The sequence below is a fragment of the Triticum aestivum genome, chromosome 5B (genome assembly GCF_018294505.1).
Source record: "Triticum aestivum cultivar Chinese Spring chromosome 5B, IWGSC CS RefSeq v2.1, whole genome shotgun sequence".
Taxonomy (NCBI): Eukaryota; Viridiplantae; Streptophyta; class Magnoliopsida; order Poales; family Poaceae; genus Triticum; species Triticum aestivum.
Window position 1 is genome coordinate 508,215,868 of NC_057807.1, and position 23,308 is coordinate 508,239,175.

The following is a 23,308-nucleotide window of genomic DNA, read 5'->3' on the forward strand; positions in this document are numbered from 1 at the left end:
CTTTTCGCCTATCACATATGCATTTCTTTTTCCATACGTGCATTTTCTTCACCATTATATGCATCGATATGACTTAAGATGTGGCCAAACTGGGTTGCCTGGCTCTTGTGTTTATGCCCTACGTTCCCGTTAATTCGGCTAGAGCATAAGGGGAGCACCTCTGCGATTGTTACTGCCGGTTCAGCCGGATGTGTACCTCAGACTGGGTGAAGCCGAAAGCTAGTTTCCTTAAGAGAATATTCGATCGATGAACAAAAGATGTATTTGTTTATTACAATGTAAATCCCCAGAAGTCTTATATCCCGCGCCATCATTCGCAATCCGGGCATGTGCATCGACGCATGCGTACCCAGGGAAAGGAACCCCTAACGGAACTAATGTCCTTGGAAGATGTTTCTTACTATCCATGTAATATAACTTAACTAGTTGGGTACTTGTCTGTTCAAGCACTTATGACCCCTACGCCTAGTTTCCATGCATACCCCGCTTTTGTATAACTGAGTGGGTATTCGGACACACCTCGGACTGTAGGATTCGGGGGCTGAAGCAAAAAGGTCCGCCATGAAAAATGATTTTAATCCGGCTAGGGACTACTTATGTCCATTGAATTACACAGTCACTTAGACTGACTATATTCCTCCTCTATACCACCCAACAGGCTATCTAGCTTACAATCCTGTTGAGAATACTTGGCGGCTAACGTTACCTGGTCATATACCAAACTAACGGGAATTTCTTGCCCATCTGGCCCCGCCGGTCCTACTTCGGCCATATGGTTCGGGTCCAGTTTGATGTAGCGCGTCTTCACCATTGCCCAGGCTTCTCTTGCACCTTGCCGGCAAGCTGATATCTTCCACAATCGGAAGCGTCGTCGGGCTCCTTCAAGCAGATCCACAAGCTCCCCCATGCCATTCGGTAGAAAGCTTGATGGCCACAAGGCCTGAGCAACGCCGTGCATCACCCGCCGAGCTCGCTCGTGCAACTCTGAAAGTTCTTGTAGTACATCGCCCGTAGATGAGGGCATCTCCTCCTCGGGGCGACCTGTTAACATTCCTACAAGCAAAATTCTTTCAATACACTTCCTTGTCGAACTGTAATATAGTTCGTCTGGGCACTCACCATAAATACTGCATTGTAGCCTTTTGTTCTCCTTCATGGAGTCCGCCAGTTGAGCGCGGACGTCTTTTAATTCCATGTCCAGCCGAATATTGGCATCTTGAAGATTGTTCTTCTCTTGCCTAACTTGCATAAGGATGCGCTCGCCAGCCTTTAGCTGCCTTTTGAGATGCGAGTCGTCATCCGTTACGCCCTCCGGATTCAACCCGGGATTGTCTGCAGAATTTTCTGTTAGACTAGTCATACCAGCCGTTTACTAACTGGTGCATCTTCGTACAATTGAGACAAATGTTACCAGATGAGGCCTTCTGGGATTCCTCTAACTTGGCAACCGTGTCCCTCAGCTGGGCCATGCATTCCTCCAGCTCCTGAGCTAATTGTTCATTCTTATCGACAAGGACATGTGCATAAATTGATCCTTAAAACAGTTGTTCCAACCGTTTCAAGTCTCAGGGGCTACCGTTATACATGCTTATCAAAATTTCTTACCCGTATATCTTTGGTATACTGGTCCATCGCTCGGGCAAGCCCGCCTTGAGCTGCTCGGATGTATGTGTCCCCCGAATTGAAGGCATTAAAAGCCTCTTCGGAGAAGATGTTGTTCCGAAGCACGGCCCTCTGGCGCCAATGATTCATGGCGCTCTCTACTTCAGAGTTCGTGGTCGATAGCATATCTGCGTCCTCTGTCGGAGAACTATGCGGCACTAGCCCCGTTTCCGCCTCCGCTTTCGAAACCGGTTCTGGAACCCGGCTGGTGGAGCCGTGATTGGCGGGATCCCTAGATATAGTCTGGCTGCTCCTTTTCCTGCCAGGACACGAAGGGCGCTGTTATACTTCAAATACCATAATCGTAGGGCAGGTTTTTGCTTTACCTCTGCAATGGTGTGTCGACCCTCACCGCCTTCCTCTTGAGCCTGCCTGATCCGGACGCCCGTGTTCGACGAGTCCCTAGGGGCTTGGCCCTGCGCTCCGACCGTCATCTCTGCAAATAGCACGACGCCTCAAGGGTAAGGCATGATACCTGAGGGGAGTCCTCTTCGGAGGATAGGGTTTTTAGTTTGGCTTACACGCGACACAGGGAGCAGTCCGGGATAGTCGGCAATAATGGCCACTGAGGCACCATCACAGCTCGCTTGATAAAATACCCCGGTGACAAGCTCCACAGTAATATCCGGATCTTCTTCGAGTCCTGGATCTAGGGCCCTTCCGGGGTCCTCTAGCTGCGGGGAGGGGCTGAAGATTCCTTCTACGGCCCTCCTCAATTCCTGCTCGGAAACATCGATGCGGGTAATCTTAGCAGAGAACGCTAAAGTAAGTGAAGCAGGGAAAGGAATGACGACTTACCCACTCTGGGGTGTTGTACATGGAGAATCCGTCCCGCGGTTTAATGTGAAGGAATTCTTCCTCTTCCCCTTTGTATAAATCGGACAATATCCTTGCCAGAGCAGTGGCGGAGTCCGGACCCTTACGGTCGTAGCGGGTGGGGCGTCTTCCCCGTTGAAGTGCCACATGGGCTTCCCCCGATATTGAAGCGGTTGCACTCCCCGCGTTATGCATATTGCCATGACCTCGACTATCGTCAGTCCGGATTTGGCCAGTAACTTTATCCCGCTCATCAGGAAATGTATTTCCCTGGTATCCTCCTCTTGGGGGCCCCAGGGGCTCCAGCTTAGACGTGCCCTCTGCGGGGCGTTACTGAACTTGGGGAGACCTGTCCGGACTGGATCCGGAAAGGGAACGTCATTAATGTAAAACCACTATGAAGGCCAGTACTTTGGTGCCTTCTTGAGAGTGCCGGATAGGTATCCGGTCTCGACAATGCGCCATACTTCGGCGCCGCCCACTTGACATAGGGATTCTCCCTGGGTGCGGGGGACAAGGCAGAACAGCTTCTTCCATAACCCGAAGTGAGGTTCGCAGCCTAAAAACAGCTCGCAAAGGGCAACGTACCCCGCTATATTTAGTACGGAGGCAGGGGTAAGGTTGTGCAACTGGAGACCATAGAACTCCAGGAGCCCGTGAAGAAACGGGTGGATGGGAAACCCGACGCCCCTTAGCAGATGCGGGATGAAGCATATTCGTGCCTCTGGAGATGGATTAGGAGATCCCTCCGCTTGTTCCCCTCCTTTATAGGTGGCTATTCCGGCTTGAACGGGGACCATAAACGCCGGTGGGAGAAACCCTTGGGTTTGTAACTTTATCAAACGGCTATGAGGAACTGAACACTCTTCCCAATCCCCCGACTTGGAGCGGGAAGAGCGAGCAGAAGAGCTGCGACGACCGGCCATGTTGGAATGGTTTTTTCCGGAGCGCTCTGTGGGATGCTTGCTCGAGGGGGGAGAGTGAGGTTTGGATCTGAGAATTCCTGTCTCTTCAAATACATGGCCCGCCGGAAGGATCGCGGGTGGCAAATGAAAAAATGCCTCGTCTCCTCGCATTCGCTTGACACGTGGAGATGGTCATTATTGAGGCACTGAAGCCGAGGAGTGTGACATTGATGGGAAACCAGACACTATTCGTCGTAGTAGGTACATTGGAGTATTCGGAGAAGGAACCCGCCTTGCAATGCCGAAGACAAGACTGCGCGCCAGACTCATCATCATTGAAGCCTGGTTCAGGGGCTACTGAAGGAGTCCTGGATTAGGGGGTATCCGGACAGCCGGACTATATACATCGTCCGGACTATTGAAGCGTGAAGATACAAGACTCAAGACTTCGGCCCGTGTCCGGATGGGACTCTCCTTTGGATGGAAGGCAAGCTTGGCGATCCAGATATTGTGTTTCCTTCCTTGTAACCGACTCCATGTAAACCCTAGCCCTCTCCGGTGTCTATATAAACCGGAGAGGTTGGTCCTTAGAAGGCCGATCACAATTACAATCATACCATCATAGGCTAGCTCTTAGGGTTTAGCCTCTACGATCTCGTGGTAGATCTTCTCTTGTACTACTCATATCTTTAATATTAATCAAGAAGGAAGTAGTGTTTTACCTCCATCGAGAGGGCCCGAACCTGGGTAAACATTGTGTCCCTTGCTTTCTGTTACCATCAGCCTAAGACGCACAGATCGGGACCCCCTACCCGAGATCCGCCGATATTGACACCGACACACACTACCACCAATCCGTTGCATGCAGCCGTTAAATTATTTCCGCCTCCACATGCATACAAAGGTGTAAAATAGTCCAAAACTGAATATGGGGCATTCCTTGGTATCCATGTTACATCTAATGTGACTTATGCATCTAGACAGAGGGAGTACTAGTGATGCACGGGGAAATGAACGGAGTATATAATGAGTGTTTTCTGGATGATTTTGATGCCGATGAACGCCTGGCCTGGCAGTAGGTCACGTTTGTGGCCACTTGGTGGTCTTTTTATATATTTTTAATATTTTTCTTTGGCGTTTCTGTGTTGTCGCCCTAGCATGTCATGTCTCGTTGAACTTGTAGCTCCTATATAAACGTGATGTTGGCCTTATTTGTATAGCGGGACAAAAACCAATTTCAAGCGAGATCACGACCTTGTCTTTGCTCAACTGCGAGTCCTCCGAAGAGAGTTCGGTTCTTCTTTCGCTATACGAAGTAACCCAAATTAAGGTATCAATGAAGACGAGAAAAGTAATGTTGTGTCAGTTGATCATATGTACGGTCATTAGGCGGCGATCACTCCGACTAGCGGTGACGGCCTTACTGCAGCTTGAGGTGGCCATCTAGGTCTTCACAAGAGTTTCATCTCTTCGGATCTGATGGTTGAATTTAGTGAGATGCAAACTATTCACGATGACTTGACGCAGAGGTGTGGTTGTGCAGCAACGGCACATCCACATGTAGCTGCCGGAACTGTGAAAAAATGGTGGCGACAACACATTAATGACTTCGATGGTGCTGCTACTCGAGCGCCCAATCTCAAGATCCAGGGTGAAAGCCTAGGTTTGTCGCGAGTCGGGTCCACTTGGCAATGGCGATTTTATTATATCATTATCTTGTTGAAGGCATTGCTCGGATATGCTCAGACTGGTTTTTCAGGGTGAAAACCTAGACTCTGGCCTTGGATGGTCGGATCCGGCGATGGTGGTGTTTGAACGTCGCTCCCTTCTTGAAGGCGTTGCTGTTGAAGAACCTCGTCGTCTGTGTAGTCATGAGATGGTTTGTGTGGATATGGTCATTGTTGTAGTTTGCCGGTTGTGGAACTGATCGCTTTGGTGCTTTTTTTTCCTCGTCTACATATAGCTTTGGTCTTGTATGACTTCGCTATTTGACGGTGTGTTTGTGTGTGTGTGTGTGTGTGTGTTTGTGTGTGTGTGTGTTAGTGTTGCCTGTGTGCATCCTAGCTATCAGGAGTTCGGCTGTGTGCTCATTGTATTTGTATTTCCTTCATGCTTCATTTTGAGCCAATAAAGATGACCCTTTATCAAAAAAGAAAAGGAAGCCAATAAAATTAATGCCATTAGATTCATATTTCAAAATACTTCTTTTGTTATTCAGTTTTTACTTTAAAGCTCAAAACTTACGTATAAAAAAGTTACTGTTTGTCAAAGACTTGTCATAAGCGAGACCTAATATACAACGTGATTCGAAACAGGTTACTACCTACCAGGGTCAAACCAACCGATCAATCAGAAGGGTACAGATGTACAAAAACGATAGTAAAAGGAACTCATAAACTCCAACTCCAACGAATATATAGTTGACCATTCATTGCTGTTTAACATTGTGCAACTTCCGAGCAGGCAGAACATGGAAAGCACCAAGTGCACCGGCCAGAGGTGCGCCTACGTACAGCGCCAAGGGGGCTGGGGCTACTGTGGGGACGTAGGAGAACGTGCTTATATGCTGATGTGTTGTCCACCGTCGGCTGCGTTGAACGCCAATCGAGTTCAGCAGCTTGTCGCACCCAAGATTAAGCCCGTGAACACCTTTGCTCATGATCCGGTGAGCGTACAGAGCCCCGTTCTTCTCCTGCATCAATAGATGCCCCCGCTGCAGGGCCTGCGGCCCTGGGAGGCGCCGTCCGTCCGTCAGGTTGACGAAATCGACCTCATACGCCATGGCGTTCATGTTATGCGGCCAATAGCCGCCCGTGGACTCACCGCCGTCACCGAGCAACCGCCTTATTTGGATGATGCACGGCTCACCGCGCTGCCACCACGGATGATGGCAAATGGTCGGCCGACTGTCCACCCGCCGGCACTCGACCGATGTGATCTCCTCCGTCGCCAGGTCGAAGCGCGCGTACTTAAGGATCCCGCCGTGCTCATTGTCCTCATAACTCCAGTATACAGCTCCGCCGTTGCACGCCAGGCCGCACTCGTACCAGGAGGCATGGGCGATCTTCACGGTCCTCCACTCCTCGTCTGCTCCGACGGTGAACACCTCCAGCTGACGTTGGTAGCCTTTGTGGACAATCTTGTAGTGCCTAGCGGTGGCATCGTAGCCGAAACAGTACTGCAGTGCGCAGCGGCTCCACACCGATTCTTTCGGCACCGGAACGGCGATCGACTCGCCGGTGAAGGGTTCCATGATCTTGATGATGCCTTGGATTTCGTCGTGGAAGCAGAGCAGGCCGTTGCACGTCCCTATCAGGACCTGCGATTCGCCGGCGCTAAACTTCTCCGTGAGTCGCCACTGCTCGTCGAAGAGGAACGCGCGGCCGGAACGCTGCTCGGAGGAGGCAGCGAACACGATGGTGTGGGTTGGGGCCCGTGGCCCGTGCACCATGTGCGCCTTGATGAACGATGGATCGGAGATGGCATCGCGCCACTCCTTGCAGACGCGGCGGGAGCGGCGGAGGTCGCTCGCCGGGAGGCGGATGAGGATGGTGGCGAGCACGTCTCGCGGGAGGCGCGTGGTGGCGCTGGCGCTGGCACCGCAGGACATCGCTTGGTTCTGCCTCTGGATGGAACCGCGACGGCGTTGCACTTGCATGACCATGCATAATCGTGTTTGTCTGATTCACCATGGATGATTGCGTGGGAGGAGAGTACGTTAAGACGATGAGAGAGTAACCGAGTAAGAGTCCGGGTATGCGCCGTCCTCCGTTCAACCAACGAATACGTACTTCAGCTCAGTATACAGCGGTGATGTCCTTTACGTGTTTTCTCTGGACACGACTCCGGGTGTGTCTAGGACTCATATAGATGTGAGATAACTAGGCCACATCTAAGTTGTTTTTTTGGTACTTGTTTGTTCCCTTGATAAAAAAAAAAGTTTGCACCAATCTTATAGCAACTAGACGTGTGGTGGAAGACTTGGATGTGACATAATTATTTCTCATCTAGATGTGTTTTAACAAATCCATATTATGATTATGACGCAGTTTCCTATTTTGGGAGGAAATTGCTTTAAAAAAATTGGGAGGAAAATGCGAAACAATCCAATTTTCCACATATATATGTCCCCTCTAGCCTCAAAATTGGTATGCCCTCATACTCCTCAAGAAATGGTCATCGTATGAGCTGAATGGGTGACCTAGGCGATAGGGGTCATCCTATCGGTCTGATGAAATTATGAGAAGGCGGGTAAAATTTTGGCCGGTCGCACCACGCATCGTCCGAATCGGGTGATTGTAGCTGCTCATTCCCCTTACCCCCCCCCCCCCCCCCTTTCTCCACCGGTTCACTTCGTCCTCCGGAAAACCATGGTGCATGTGCCTCACATGCAGACGCCAGCCAACCATGGTTGCATCCATGCACCCTCCCGGTGAGCTAGCCACGCCGCAACTGTCAACCCCACAACACACCCCACCGATGAGCTCCACGATGCGTGCCGTTGCCGATTGCAGCAATCGGTTGGATCGCACCCTCGCTTGACATTGCAGCACCGTCGTTGCAGGGCTTCCACAGTGCGTGTCTCCGTCGATGGAGTGCCGACCACTCGTCGCCGCTAGACTTCAGGAACTGCTTGCCCACGGTTGAAGTACCCACCCCACGTCAGCACCTCCCCGTAGCTTCGCGGACCGCGGTTGCAGCTCTACCGGACTGTGGTTGTAGCTCCATCCTACGAAAAATGTCCTCGGCCCTTGTAGCATCGCCGCACCATGGTCATATAGCTTCACGCGACACCGGTTGCAGCTCAGCCCACCCCCTGTTGTAGCATCACGTGACACTGGTCCTAGCACCCCAGATTGTCGGGTCCAGCATCGATGAGGGCAGTCCCAACATATTCAACAGGTTGTTTCGGCATCGTTGGGGGCAGCCCTGGCATATCCACTAGCATGTCCAGCATTGCCAGACACGGGTTCTAGCGTCCTAGGGTGGAAACCACCATCCTCCTCTACCCCCATCGCAGTATCCTGGGGCAGCGTGAGCCGGTATCCTCGCTGACATGGAGCAGGGGGAGGTTGGGTTGGGCCATGGCTGGCAGCGGCTGTAGCGGCATGCATGATTCTCGACGGTGGTGTAGTGAATCTAGGGTTAGGTTGTCGCAGGACTTGTGGGTTGGACTGCTTCTGGCCCATGGAGGCCCTTCGCTTCGACGGTCCATCTTCGAGGGCTGCCCAACGATTATGCTGGCTGGTTCATAAGATCCGTACCCCGACTGAGGTGGGGCTCCTGGCGCGTGGGCAGCCATCGGGGATGTCCAACCCGACCGATGGTGGTTCTGTTCGGTAGGTGGCCGCGTCCTGGTGCCTAGTTTTCGACGACCGTTTGTTCAGGTGGTGGTGATGGGTCCTCCATCTTGGATGCCGAGGCGGCAACCTTGTATGGTGAGCCAACAAGCGAAGCAACTGCGGCATTGGTCTTAAGACCAATTATAGCCAAATAAATGCAACCAAATGGGAAGATGAACTATTCCACCTGCTGCATCCCTTAAACAGGACCAAGCCATGTCCACTCACGAAGAACATAAGTTGAGCGTACGCAATCGGTTTGGGTAGACATGGCGAGTCCATTGCACATATGGGTCCGATGCAACCGAGAAGTTGGTTAGGTCCGAGCCTTCTGAGATGCCCGGTCTTTGTAACTCATAGACCTGGACCTGGGTCCTTCGACTCGGTTTGATGCTGTGCCTCGTGGACCCGGGCCCACACGGCAGTGCTTCTTCTTCGAATTTATCTTCTGGGCACTGATCCTTCTTGAGTTCGTCTGTTTGGGCGTAGTCGACGGAGCCTTGGCGTAGATTCCTGGCATTTCCTTAGAGTGATGAGGTTAGGTTTCTCTTCATGGGGCGAGATTTGGTGTCACGTGCTTCATATCTGTGCAAGGGTTTAACGGTGACAACAACGTCTCCAGGGCACTAGTCTTTAGGTGCACATGCACGAAGAATACCGGCAGTCATCGACAAGGTCAAGTCGGCTCCGATAGGCCAGCGGCGACAACGGCGCATTCCGGCGGCAGTAATCCTGATGAATTTTTATTATATTTGAGATGCTTTGTACTCCTGTCGAACTAGAATTTCCCATCCGTTATTTGTGGTTTGCTATATGCATTCATGATGTTTCTTCCGTGAGTTAAGTAGCCTTCATTTCTTTTCCCGCAAAAAAGGGTAGCCTTGTTTCTTTCTTCTACAATTGCTAAAGAGATAAATACACCCACCGTCACTGTAATTGCGTTGAAAGCACGATACGGTCACCCAACTTCGAAATATGCTCGTTACGGTCACTGAATACGATGAGACGTGAATATACGGTCACTGTAGCGCGTATGCGGCGCGTACAGGCCTAGTTTGACCAACCGTTAACCGCCACGTAGTGCTCTCTCATTCGGCCAATGATTAATGGAGGGGTTTTCTGTAAAATGACCAAAATCCCAAACTCTCCATCTCAAATCCCTAACCCGCGGCGCCCCTCTCAAATCCCCCTCGCCCCCTCCGCTTCTCCTTGCAGCCTCCGCTGCTCTGCTCCGCCGCCACCGTCGCCACCGGCGAATCGGGCTGTCGCGAGCTCGTTCTTCTCTGCTTCTTTCCCCCGCAAGGTCTGGCAGTCATGTCTGCCGCAAGCTCGTCGTCCTCTGCCGTCCGCCGACGGGCGTTGGCGCTGCCGCTGATCCGCTGCGGAGGCTGCAAGGAGAAGGTGCGCATGTACATCTCCACCACTGAGAAGCACGACGGCTGGGTCTTCTACAAGTGCCAAAATCATGGGGTTAGTTCTTCGATTTCATATGCTTTTCATGGGGATAGATCCAAAGATTTGAGTTTTTTACCTTGGCTTGTCTTTTTGGGATAGGTGAGTTGTGAGTTTTGGCGTTGGGAATTGGAGTACGTGGAGTACCTCGTGGAGAATAAGTATCTGGTTGGTGATGCCGCTGTGGATGCTATTGGTGCGGCTGAGGAACGCAGGGAGGAACTTCTGAAAGCACAAGAGATTACCTACATGAATGGATCAACAAGCTGGAATAAGAAGGCCAAGAGAGAGATGCTCATGAGTGGCAATGTCATGACCAGGCAGCAAGCTGCTGCACTGCTGAAGATTGGTACAGAGCTGGTGATGCTCATGAAGTTCCTGCTTGCAGTTGTTGTCATGTTAGGCCTTGGTGCATTGGTGCTATTCATGGTGAAGAAGTGAAGATGTTGAAGATGAAGATGCTGCATTGGTGATGCCAGGTTCATTTTGGCAGTCTGAAGTGGTGGCAGTCCTAGTTAATGTGTTGGCAGTCCTAGTTACGTGTCATGTAATGGTGTAAGCACTGGAAAATGCTATGTTGAACCATGTTTATTTGGTTTAGTCAGATGTAATGGTGTCAAACTTGAAATGCTTTGGTGAACCCTGTTTCATCTATGATGAATATGTTGTTTCTTATATCATTCTGGGTGTGTGATCATTGTTTTGTCCTATTGAAAGGCATTGCTGGCATTGTTTTCTTATATCTCTCAATGAATGTGACCATTGTTTTCTTATATCATTCTGGCCTAAATTGATCAAAATGGATCAGTAGATAAGGCAGTGATTCAGCACAATTGGCATTGTTTAAACTTGACAATTGGCACAATTCAGCACAATTGCCAAAATTGACCAAATATGCATCCATCATTCTGGGTGCCAAACTGACCAAATGGCAAACTTGACAAACATGCCAAACTGACCAAATGGCAAATCATTCAAATGACAAACTTGACATGCCAAACTGACCAAACTTGCCAAACTGACATGACAATTTCCATAGACAAGTATAGTTGCATCAAAACTTGACAGTAAATAAGCAAACTGACATGATAACCAAATAATTGTTACAGGAGATAGAAAACAAAGTAGCCATGTTTCTTACAGTAGATTGTTGCAGTCACTATGCATCAACATAACCAAAATCAGCAACTTGTTACCATAGATGATCATCTCAACAAGACAGGTAAAATGATCATCTAGGTACCAAACACTTCATCTACTACAAACTACCTAAAGATATCAAACATAGAAGATTTGGTAGCCTTGTGTGGAGGATCATTTTGGTTGTCCAAGCAGCTTGACTTTCTTTTTGCAGCAGCCATAGATTGCTCCCTTGCTTTTTGTGCAGCAGCCTTCATCCTCTGCTGAGCAGCAGCAAGCCTTTTATCAGCTTCTGTTTTGGCAACAGCAAGCTTCTTCTCCTCCTCTCTTTTGGCAGCAACAAGCTTCTTCTCCTCTTCTCTTTTGGCAGCAGCAAGCTTCTTCTCCTCTTCTCTTTTTGCAGCAGCAATTATCTTCTCTTCCTCTCTTTTTGCAGCAGCTGCTTCCCTCTGTAGTCTTTTCTCTTCCTCCTTCTTCTCACCAGCAGCTCTTTTCTCTGCTTCTAGCCTTGCCTTTTTCTCAGCAGCTATTGTTTTCATTGTATCTTGAATAATCTGCGTGGTCTCAGCTTGAACTCTCTTGTTTAGCTCTGCTTCTTCTTTCTTTTTGGCAGCTGTTTGCAATGCAGCCAATCTTCTTCTTTCCGCAAGTTCAGCTTTCTTCTGTGCCACTTCATGTTTCCTCCTTGCTGCCTCTTTAGCTCTCCTCAACTCCTCTTCTCTTTTAGATTGTAGAATGTCCTGCTTCCTCTCCTCTAGTTCTCTATCTCTCTGGTTCTTCATGGCCTCCAACTTCTGTGCCAACTCAACTGGCCTGATGGTACTGGAACTTGCTTGGCTTCCTTGGCTAGCAGACTGGTTGAGCAACACTTGTGCAGCACTGAGGAAAGCAGAACTAGGTAGTGGCCTTTGTTCCACAACTCTTGGTGTTGGCATCTGCAAAAAATACACAAGTGACAATTGTGGGATCAACACATTTCATACAGAAGTAGTCACTGCTTGTCCATGATGAAATTTAAAAATTATATTACCTGGGCAATCATGTTGTCCACCATGAGATTATCATATGTAGTTGAAGCTTCTTCATGGTTCTGCTCATTAGGAATATTTTGTGTCACATAATTTTCAAAACATGAGAGAATACAAATGCCTAAGAACACAAGAATCTGCTTCTGTTACCTGTGTTAAAACTGGATCTTCTTCTGTTGAGTTGTAGTTTGTGCAGCATCACCTTGTTCTGGAGGTGTCACATTTGCAACACCTTGCTCAGGAGGGGGCACACTTGCAGCACTTGGTGGTGGCAGTCCAGCCTTCAAGTATTTGCACCCCTTCTTGTTGTGATCTGCCTCACCACAGTAAGAACAGTGCATGATGACACCATGCCTTGTTATCTTCTTTCCTCCCCTTCTATGATCAACCTTTCCAGGTGCTTGCCTCCTTGTAGTACATGGCCTACCCACATGCTTCTGATACAATGGTGGCTCAATTGGGGGCCCATGTAAGTCCTCCCATTCTCTCCTATCTTTGCAAGGATATATAATGTTTCCATATGCCTTTTTGAACATATCCTTTGAGTAGCAAGGGTCAACCATGGCAAGAGGATCAATTCTGTCATTCCTGCAGCAGGCAATGACATGAGAACATGGAACCCCTCCTTTCTGTATCCTTCTGCAGGTGCATGTTTTCTTGTGCATGTCCACAATGTAGTCATGCCCTCTATCACCTACTAGAAAAAGACCATCTCCTGATCCCTCCACATAGCAGGTGTTAGCAAATTCTGTTGCCTTCTCAACCTTCTTCCTGATCTTTGGGCATATATCACCTGGCCATTTGTCTGACTCCATCTGCTTGCTGTAATGCCTTGTCATGAGCTGCCTATAAATCCTATCAACCATGGTAAGGATTGGCAGCTCCCTAGCCTCCAAAATGTACCTGCATTGAACATGTTGATCACATTAGGTTGCAGCAAGCACTACTATAGCACAGATACATCACAAATGTTGATCAAATAAGATGGTGTTACCTGTTGAATACTTCACAGATGTTGTTTAGCAAAATATCACATTTTGGCAAGTCACTCTGGAAAGCTTTGACCCAAGTTTCAGGCTCTAACTCATGCGGCCAGTTGTGGGCATCTTCATTAAGAATCTTCATTTCTTGCATGCTCTGCTCATATAGCTGCACTGTGTTGCTCCTAGCTATCTTCCACAATTGATTCTTCAAAATATCCCCCTTGAAAGACTGCTGAAAGTTCTGCCTCATGTGCCTAACACAAAATCTGTGTTCTGACTCTGGGAATAATTCTTCAACTTCATTGATGAGCCCCTTTTGTTTGTCTGACATGATTGTCCAAGGTTTAGTGTTTATAATGCCTAGATCTCTCTTAAGTGTGTCAAGAAACCATGCCCAGTTAGGAGTGTCCTCAACTTCAACCACAGTTATGGCAATTGGAAAAATGCAGTTATTGGGATATACCCCAACAGCTGCAAGCAGTTGACCTATGTATCTAGTCTTAATGTGACAACCATCAAGAAAGATGACAGGCCTGCAACCTTCTAGAAATCCTCTTTTGCAAGCATCTAGGCACATGTACAACTTACTGAACCTTCCATTATCAAGGGACACATAGAAAGAGGAGCCAGGGTTGCTTCTCCTAACCTCATGTGCATAATTCCAGAGAAGCTTATACTGCCCTTCTCCTAACCTCAGTAGTTCTACACTCTCAAAGACTTGGCCAACATGGAATTGTGGCCTGTGCAGATCCTCTGGTCTGAAAGTGTTGAACTTCAAGTGCAACTGTTCATCATCTGAATCAGGTGCCCACAAATCTTCACCTTCAGACAAGTCCTCATCTGAATTATACTCATGTTTTCCTTTCTCTTGAGCTTTACTTTGGCCTTGATTTCCTTTCTGCTTTCCTCTCTCATTTGTTTTGTTCTCCTGTTTCTGTTCTGGTTCATCCTCATCAACATTATCTGCATACAAGTCATCATCATCATTGCCAATCTCATTGTCACTGTCCACAATTAATCCAGGGTCATAATCCTCATCATCTGTGTCACTAGGTGCATCATCATCTTGCATTCTATAGTTCATTTTGCTCTGCCTAGTACTCATCCTCATTGATGTGCTTCCTACAATTGGCTCTGTTGCATTATCTTTGTAATGACTAGGTTGTTGCAATACAACTAGCTCTGGCTGTGTTGATGGCCTCCTCACAAACTCAAATTGATTCACATCCTCATTTGCATCCTCAGGGAATATAACCTGGAGAGGAATAGGTGCCCCTGTCTCTGGCTCTGTATCTGCCTCTGCCTCTGCATGCTCTGTTTCTTCCTGATCCTCTACAGTGTCTGCAGTACTGATGTCAACTCTCTTTGCAGGGCTCAAGACTGGAGGCAAATGTGCTCTTGGATTGTGGACAACATTATCTTCATCTGGATTAGCCTGAAAGCTTTGATCATGATCCAGGTAGATGCTAAAGAAATGGTGCCCAATATCAACAAAAACCATCATCCTATCTGCCTGCTCATCATCACTCAGTTCCCTCAAACCATTTGTGCTGGGTGTAAGAATTGGAATGCAGTAGAAAACCTTGAGTCTGCCTGCCACCTCATAGCCTATTTCCTCAACTAGACTTTCAACTAAAATTGGTGACCAAGTTACCTTCTCCACATGATCATACCAAATGGAACGGCCATTGACATAAACACGGTTCGTTCCATGCCCAACAAAAACCCCACCATGATTGATCTCCACAGAGAAATTCCTGCTTCGGCGGCCTGACACAGTAACACATGTACAACATACATCAGAATCGACATAAATCTCCACATCACCATCAATTTGTTTGAACATCTAAAACCCTAAGCCCCAATTCTGGTACCCCCAAATCCCATGCGAAAACCCTAGCAGAATTCGGCCTATCTACCAACTACAAAACATCCAGTAGGGCAATGCGGGCCGAAAAGGAGGGTTCTTGACATCAAAACGGCAAAAAAGGGGGATGATTCAGATTAGGCGACTTACTGTACACGGGGGCCGCCGCCCCTTCTGCACGACGAACAGGAGACATCGACGCCGCCTCCCACGGGTGGCGAAGGCGCGCGGCGGCGAAGGCGCGCGGCGACACAACCACGCAAGAAATCAGGCCGTCGCCTCCCCAACCCTCCGATGATCGCCGGGGCGGCATCGCCTATGCAACTCCCCCTTTCTCTGTCGATGAAGACGAACATGCAGGTGAAGTGGTGGAGGGACGAACGGGTGATGAGGCGTCGCCCGAGGGCTTTTTTGCTTATTTCCACAGCCGCGCCGCCCCGGTTCGCCACCTGTCCCCCAACAAGCAGTCAACACGTGGTCAAACAGCCTGTTCGCGCCGCATACGCGCTAAAGTGACCGTATATTCACGTCTCGTCGTATTCAGTGACCGTAACGAGCGTATTTCAAAGTTGGGTGACCGTATCGTGCTTTCAACGCAACTAAGTGACCGTGGGTGTATTTATCTCATTGCTAAAGCATAAAAAGACCGAGTAAGTCGGCTTGAGAGTTGAACTCCTCTAGCACGTCGATCCGCCATGTCGGTTCGAACGACGGCCCAGATCCGCCCTCGTTGTTCCCCCCTCCCGCTCATATAGCCAACGAGCCACCAGATCAATCGCGACAAAACCCAATCTTCTCCTCCCCCGAGTTCGACTTCGACGTTCGACCCCTCCAACGAAACCATGGCGATCGAGACGGAGCCCGCCGCGCCGCCCGGCCTCCTGGGCCCCCCGGTAGTGCGCGGCGCGCGCCCGCCCGCCGACCCCGCGTTGCACCCCTTCCTCGACCTCCTCGACGCGGCCATCAAGGCGGCGCTGACGCTGACACCGTGGCGGGCACGGGCGCTGACGCCGTGGCGGGCGCTCACGGAGAACTACTCGCTTGCGTACGCCAACTCGGGCAACCCCTGCCTCGACTTCTTCTTCCAGGTGGTGCCCGACACGCCAGCCGAGCGCGTGCGCGGCCTGCTCGCCGCCGCCTGGGCCCACGACGCGCTCACGGCGCTCAAGCTCGCCTGCAACCTCCGCGGCGTCCGCGGCACCGGCAAGTCGGACAAGGAGGGCTTCTACGCGGCCGCACTCTGGATGCACGAGCACAACCCCCGGACGCTCGCCTGCAACATCGCCGCGCTCGCCGAGTTTGGCTACCTCAAGGACTTCCCCGAGCTGCTCTTCCGCCTCATCCACGGCCCCGACGTGCGCAAGGTTGCCAAGGCGGCCGCCGAGGCCGAGAAAGCGCGGAAGAAGGAGAAGGCGCTCGGCCACAGGCGGGCGGCCCTCCGCACCAGGTTGGCCAGCCGGCGGAGAAGGAGAAGGCGCTCGGCCGCAGGCGGGCGGCCCTCCGCACCAGGTTGGCCAGCCGGCGACGAACTGGACTCTGAGCCACTGCCGCCGTTGCCACCCAAGCCCACCTTCGGCGATTTCCTCGCGGCTGCGCTCTGGAAATCCATGCAGAGCAAGGCCCTAGTGGTTGAGGCCGTCCCTGTCTCCGTCGCGGTCCCGGAGGCAGCCGGTCAGAAGCCGGAGGCGATGGAGGCCGTCCCTGACCCCGTCGCGGTCCGGGAGGCAGCCAAGCAGAAGCCGGAGGCGATGGAGGCCGTCCCTGACCCCGTCGCGGTCCCGGAGGCAGCCGAGCAGAAGCCGGAGGTGATGGAGGTGGATCAGAAGAAGACCTCCCCACGTAAGCCGGAGATGTCCAAGAAGGTCCGGAAGGTTGCCAAGCTCGCCGTGCAGTCGCTGAAGACGTACTACGGCGACCGGGCATACCGTTTCCTGTTCGACGCCGTCGCAGACTTCTTCGCCGCGCTCCTCACCTCGGACCTCGAACAGCTTTCCCACGGCGGGAAGACGATGAAGATCGGGCTCGCCGCCAAGTGGTGTCCCACGCCGGGCTCGTCGTTCGACCGCACCACGCTGCTCTGCGAGGCCATCGCTCGTCGCCTCTTCCCGCGCGACTCTGACCCCGAGTACGCCCAACTCTCGGACGAGCACTACACGTACTGCGCCCTCCACCGCCTCCGCCGTCAGGTGCTCGTGCCGCTGCGCAAGGTCCTGAAGCTTCCGGAGGTGTACATGAGCGCGCAGCGGTGGTCCGAGCTCCCCTACACTCGAGTGGCCTCGGTGGCCATGAGGCGCTACAAGTTCCTGTTCAAGAAGCACGACGAGGTGCGCTTCGGCAGGTACCTGGATGACGTGAAGGCCGGCAAGGCCAAGATCTCGGCGGGCGCGCTCCTGCCACACGAGATCGCCGCGGCCGCACTCCGTGGCCAGGAGGACGACGTCTCGGAGCTTCAGTGGCGCCGCATGGTGGAGGACCTCCGCTCCAAGGGGTTGCTGCGCAACTGCATCTCCGTCTGCGACGTGTCCGCCAGCATGGATGGCAAGCCGATGGAGGTGTGCATCGCGCTGGGGGTGCTCACGTCGGAGCTCAGCGAGAGGCCGTGGAAGGGCAAGGTGATCACGTTCCATTCAAGGCCCTCGATCCACCTGATCAAAGGCAATACCCTGCGGGAAAAGATGAAGTTCGTGGAGCGCTTGGAGTGGGGCGGGAGCACCAACTTCCAAGGGGTGTTTGACCAGATCCTCTGCACGGCCGTGGACGCCGGACTCGCGCCGGAGAAGATGATCAGGACCGTGTTCGTGTACAGCGACATGGAGTTCAACATGGCGTCAGGCGCCTACTACGGCGGGGAACCGTCGTGGGACAGTGACTACGAGGTGATCTGCAAGAAGTTCAGGGCCGCCGGCTACGGCGACGTGGTGCCGCAGATCGTCTTCTGGAACCTGCGCGACTCCAGTTCGATGCCGGTGACGTCGACCCAGCCCGGGGTGGCCATGGTGAGCGGCTTCTCCAAGAACATCCTCAAGATCTTCCTGCAGAATGACGGCGTGGTGAACCCCGAGGCCATCATGATGCAGGCCATCGCCGGCGACGAGTACCAGAAGCTGGCCGTGTTCGACTAGATCGACTGTCGTGTGCTCATCAGCTTAGCTTCTTTTCTGAATCGTATTGTGAACAGCTAGCTGTCTTTGCGCGGTCACGGAACGTTGTTCCCTTGGTCCATGACCAAGGGAAGTAAGCTATGAGAGTTGCAGTTATTTAAAAGAAGAAATTGGCGGTTCATAAGTGTTTATTTTATTTCTGCGATTTTATTTATAGTACAATCCACAGTTGGGGCTTTCTGACCCATCTTGTGATGTAATCCTTATCCATTACCCTTTGACATAGTACTACTAGTGCTAAGTAACACGCCTAACACGGAACCCCAACCACACATTTAGCAATTTTCTCATGCCATAAGATAACACGTGATAAAGCAAAGAAGTGCTAAAATTTATCTGTGAAAAACTTTTTTGTTGTACCCATACAACATTGTCCATCCAAAGTGAGACAACAAATCATTCCAACAAAACACATGGTTTTTGTTTCTTCATCAACATATGAGTCATTTTCAGAACTTCGGCAGACCCTGCGCGCGGATCAGTCGGCTCGACAGCCGTCTTATTACTCCGGTATTTGGCGGGGGTGCGAGACCCGTTTGATTAGACTTCGTTTATTGGTTCGGTCGATTTTGTGTTGTCACGGCTAAATAGGCCAGCTACGGGACTGATAGCATGCCCTGCCATGGAGGCAATTCACCTACCCTAGACTAGGGTTTACTTACTCCTTCCACTACAAGAAATATGTCAACTTGTGACCTTGACTATTGGTCACTGAAAGGTCATTGTTTTTCATCTGCGACCTTTTTTTGACCAAAAACAGAAGGTCAAAAGCTGAGTGTCGTTAACTGACTATAGCGACATTCTCTGTGAGGTCGTAGACGTTTACGACCAAAATATTCCTATTATGGCGTTTTGGTCACTAGCAACCTCCCCAGGCCACGTAGGCATCCAGCGTGGCAAGCTGATATGGCACAAGATTCAGCCCGGTCCAATTCGGTGTTTATATGGGCCGAGCCCATTAATTCAGCCTTTTTAATATTTATTTTTCCTATTAATTTTTGCTAGCTACATGGGCTGGCCCAGCAATTCAGCCTTTTTATTTCATGGGTCATGGCCTTTTTGTACAACAGTTTTAGTTTTTTTTTATAAAATGGGTCCACTAGTCAAACAGGTCCCACTTGTCAGGTTCTGATAAGTGGGTCCTAGCTATTAGGCCCAGATTCTTCATATTTCAATTTGACAATAAGAAAATAACCAGTAGTTAAATTGGCAAGCAGAAAACACACATGATACTTCAAATAAAAATAGCCAGATTCAATACAAGCTCTACAAATGACACGTCCTACAAGCTGTGGCATATACAAGCTTATTTACAAGCTCTACAAATGACACGTCCTACAAGCTGTAGCATTTACAAGTTCTACAAGTTACACGTAATACAAGCTTAGTTGATACAAGCTCTACAACTATGGGGAATCAGTTACAAGCTCTACAAGTGTTTTCTTCTTCTACATGTAGCTCCTTCAATAGTGATCAAATGCCGGACTCACTTGAGAGTCAGGACTGGGCCTTCCACGGACGCCCTGTTTACATGAATCAGCTGATAAAAATTAGAAAAACTGGAGCCAATATATTATGAACATTCCATTCAAAAAAGGAGTAAAGGACATTCTTTGTTTCATCACGTTATAAAGGAGCAGCACAAACCACAACTTTACTCGAAACACATACACATACACACATGAATATTAAGCTCAGTTCCATCAACTATATCATGGTTTAACAGCTGGCCTCAGCATCATTAAACAACCATGCTTATGATCATAATCTAAGCATATCATCAAACAAAACCTACACAGATAAAGATCACAGCACATCAAGCCACAGGCGCACCAGCGCTGGCATGAGATTCAACGCAACAGCAATGGGGTACCACAACAGCATGAAAAACCTAAGCATACTAGAGAAAATAGATAGTTGGTGCTAGAGGGACTGGTGAATTACCTCAATGGCGTACTTGATGGGTGATGATGGTCCTTCTCAAGTAGTTGTCGTCCATAGTTAAGAGGTTTCATACATCTGTCTACAACAATCAGCAAACCAGAAATCAGAACGAATACTTCAATCTCATAAGAAGTTTAAAAAAGACTAGCAGGACAGAAATATGTGGACTACTTCTAAAATGGTACATATAGCACATGCCCAAACAAATATGTGATTTCAAGGTCCCACTGAATATTACAGCAGTTAACAGCAAGTGAAATTATTGTGATGTGCAAAATTTATAGTAAATACTCCACTAAATACTACTGAAACTTAACAGAAGTTAACTAAGCTTTTTCAGTTTCAGAATATACAAGTCAGAAAATAAGCTTGCAAGCAAGTTTATGTAAGTAATGCACACTGGAGTACAATACTTCTATGGATTTCTGCAAATAATTCATGATTTTCTAACTAATCCAAGATGTCCATTTAATTAACTGGAAAAGTAAGTTAAATCTTGCTGAATCTTGTTAAATACTCCAAGCAAAATTACTCCACATATGTACAGTTCAACCTTGTTAAATACTCTAAGCAAAATTACTGGATTGCTGGAGTACTACAAGTTAAATGTGTTCACATGTCTCAAGGAACCGGCAGCGCTGCTTGCCCCCTTGGTCCAGCTCCTTGCTGTGCAGGGGGACCGAGACTCGGATGCAGACAATACAAAACAATACATTACAAAACAATACAAAAGTAGGAAGCCAAACATCTAAGCAAACATGATTGGCAGGAATGCAGCATCATGCATGTGTCGACTGCCCCGCAGGCAACCCTACTACAATGACAGGGCTTCGGTAAAGGGACATTGCTGGTAACTCATCACAAAGTTCTGATGAAGTAAACCCCAGAAATAAAAGCTCAAGGATGGATGGGCAAAAGGTCATGGGCTTCAATAATCATGCTAGCATTTTCAGATGGTTTAAAGTAAGGAAAGGCAGAAACTGGTAAGTTTTGCTGGAGCAGAACTGACATTATTTTCTAGCCCAGACCCAAACAAGAAATGTACAGAATATACTAGCGGCAATCTTATCACCATTAATAGTACAATAAACTCAGATCTTATAGATCAAATTGAACACTATATATGCAGAATATTTACAGCTAAGATTTATCTTTGGACTGTATTTGGACACTAAATATGCAGAATATTTTAGATTACCAACAATAAAAGTTCATGACTGTCAACCAGGAATGTACAGTTTCTGGCAATCAGTTAAAACAAGGGAAGAATCTATATATCACATTCAAGGAACTAAGTTGATATTATCAGCATCCAAAATCCTTTGAAAAGCCTACATGTGAAACTAGAAGAAGCACAGCGGCCCGATGTGCCTAGGGGTCAGGGAGGAGGACGATGAGAGAGCGCAACGGCATCCATGGCGTCGGAGCCAAATAGGCCTCCATGGCCATAGTCAACTCCCTCTTCTACCGCTTTCAACAAGAACTTGTGATCCCTGTAATGTACCGCTGTTAAATAAAGCAAAACATAAGCATATAGAAGAAAGCCTTTTGAGCAGCTCTCCAATTACATAGAACAACAAATGTAGCAAAGGGCCCCGCGATGGTCAGATATGCCTTGCCTTGTTGTGTGGTGAGTAAGAACTAGAGAGAGGAAATGGTAATTAGTACCTTCCTGATGCCCGTGAAACGCAGAAGCAACTGCGATAGTCCCATCCGTGGTCTCCACAACTGCAAAAGAACGAAGAAGATGGTTACCGAGGCACCCAAGTTACTTCATAATCTGCACAGGATTTACCCAAAATGTAGCGCCTATGTAGAAGAAACTATGAAATGTGTAGAAGAATCATCACATGAACAAACAAACAAGACCCCCATGAACTTGGAAGGCTGTGAACACTAGCAGGACGCACGACAGACCTTGGAAGACTGACTGCGTGTAACCTGTGAAGAATACAAATAACACAGGGGCATAATACCAATCCTACACACTTCACTTCTATGCTGGTAGGAATAGGATAGCATACAAGAATTAGTACATCCTGAATCACGATTGGATGTGACAGAGATGCAAAAAATATACAGAGTAGTTGATTCCTAAGCATGATAACATATAAACATGTCAAGGCACACTGTCAGTTACTATGACTGACATTTTTGTCAACAGACGCTACAAACAAGTCACGTGTTGGTCACACATTAGCACATGAAGCTACCAACCGAACGAATCTTTTGCTTCTAGAAACACTCTGTTCATCACAAGATATAGAATGCAGTATAGAACTCTGTTCAGCACAAACCACATTGTACAATCTTTTAACTCTGTTCAGCAAAAACTAGAGAGTATAGTCTACAACTCTGTTCAGGTTAAACTACAGAGTACTAAACTCTACACCAGTACCGACCCTGTCGGCTGTTCCTTGCTCTGAAACTCTGTCACTTCTATGCTAGTACTATAAAGTAGTACTCCACAACATCCGTACTCGATCGGTATTGCTGTATGATGGCCAAGTACCCCAACGAATGAAAAATGCAACCTGTTCCGACTACACAAAGTTCAGCTACACTGGTAGGCACTTGACACCCCCCAACTACGTCTTTAAGCCCTGCTCTACAGTTCAATTGAAACTAACTCACGTGCGCAAGAAACAAAAATACCTTGCATGTATTTATGCGTTGGCTTCAGGGGACTGCAACTACGCAAAGACGAGGAGGGTGTCAACCGTTGCTGCACTGGAGGCACCATCAAGAAATAGCCTCCAACTCCTAACCTACGGAAGAGATCCATCGAGCACTAACCAACTCTTGACCTCGGCATCACTATCTAGTGCATATCATGAACAGATCTGACGCGGCAAGCGAGAACGAACCAAGGATAAAGGCGGGAGGGAGATGGATCTCATGGATCTCATCTATTACCTGCGAGAGACGCCCGCTGCCAGTCGCCAGTCCGGTCCCAGTCGCCGAAGCCGAGGGAGTCGATGGCGCTGTCCCGTCCTGGTGGCCGGAGA

General features: G+C 49.2%; 1 protein-coding gene across 1 annotated transcript; it reads left to right on the forward strand.

The window, feature by feature from the left end:
- The first annotated feature begins 16,037 nt into the window (after positions 1–16,037).
- LOC123114931 (uncharacterized) lies at positions 16,038–18,317 on the forward strand. The gene has a single exon (XM_044536292.1). It carries the CDS (start codon positions 16,038–16,040, stop codon positions 18,315–18,317), a length of 2,280 nt encoding a protein of 759 aa, XP_044392227.1.
- Positions 18,318–23,308: the final 4,991 nt, after the last annotated feature.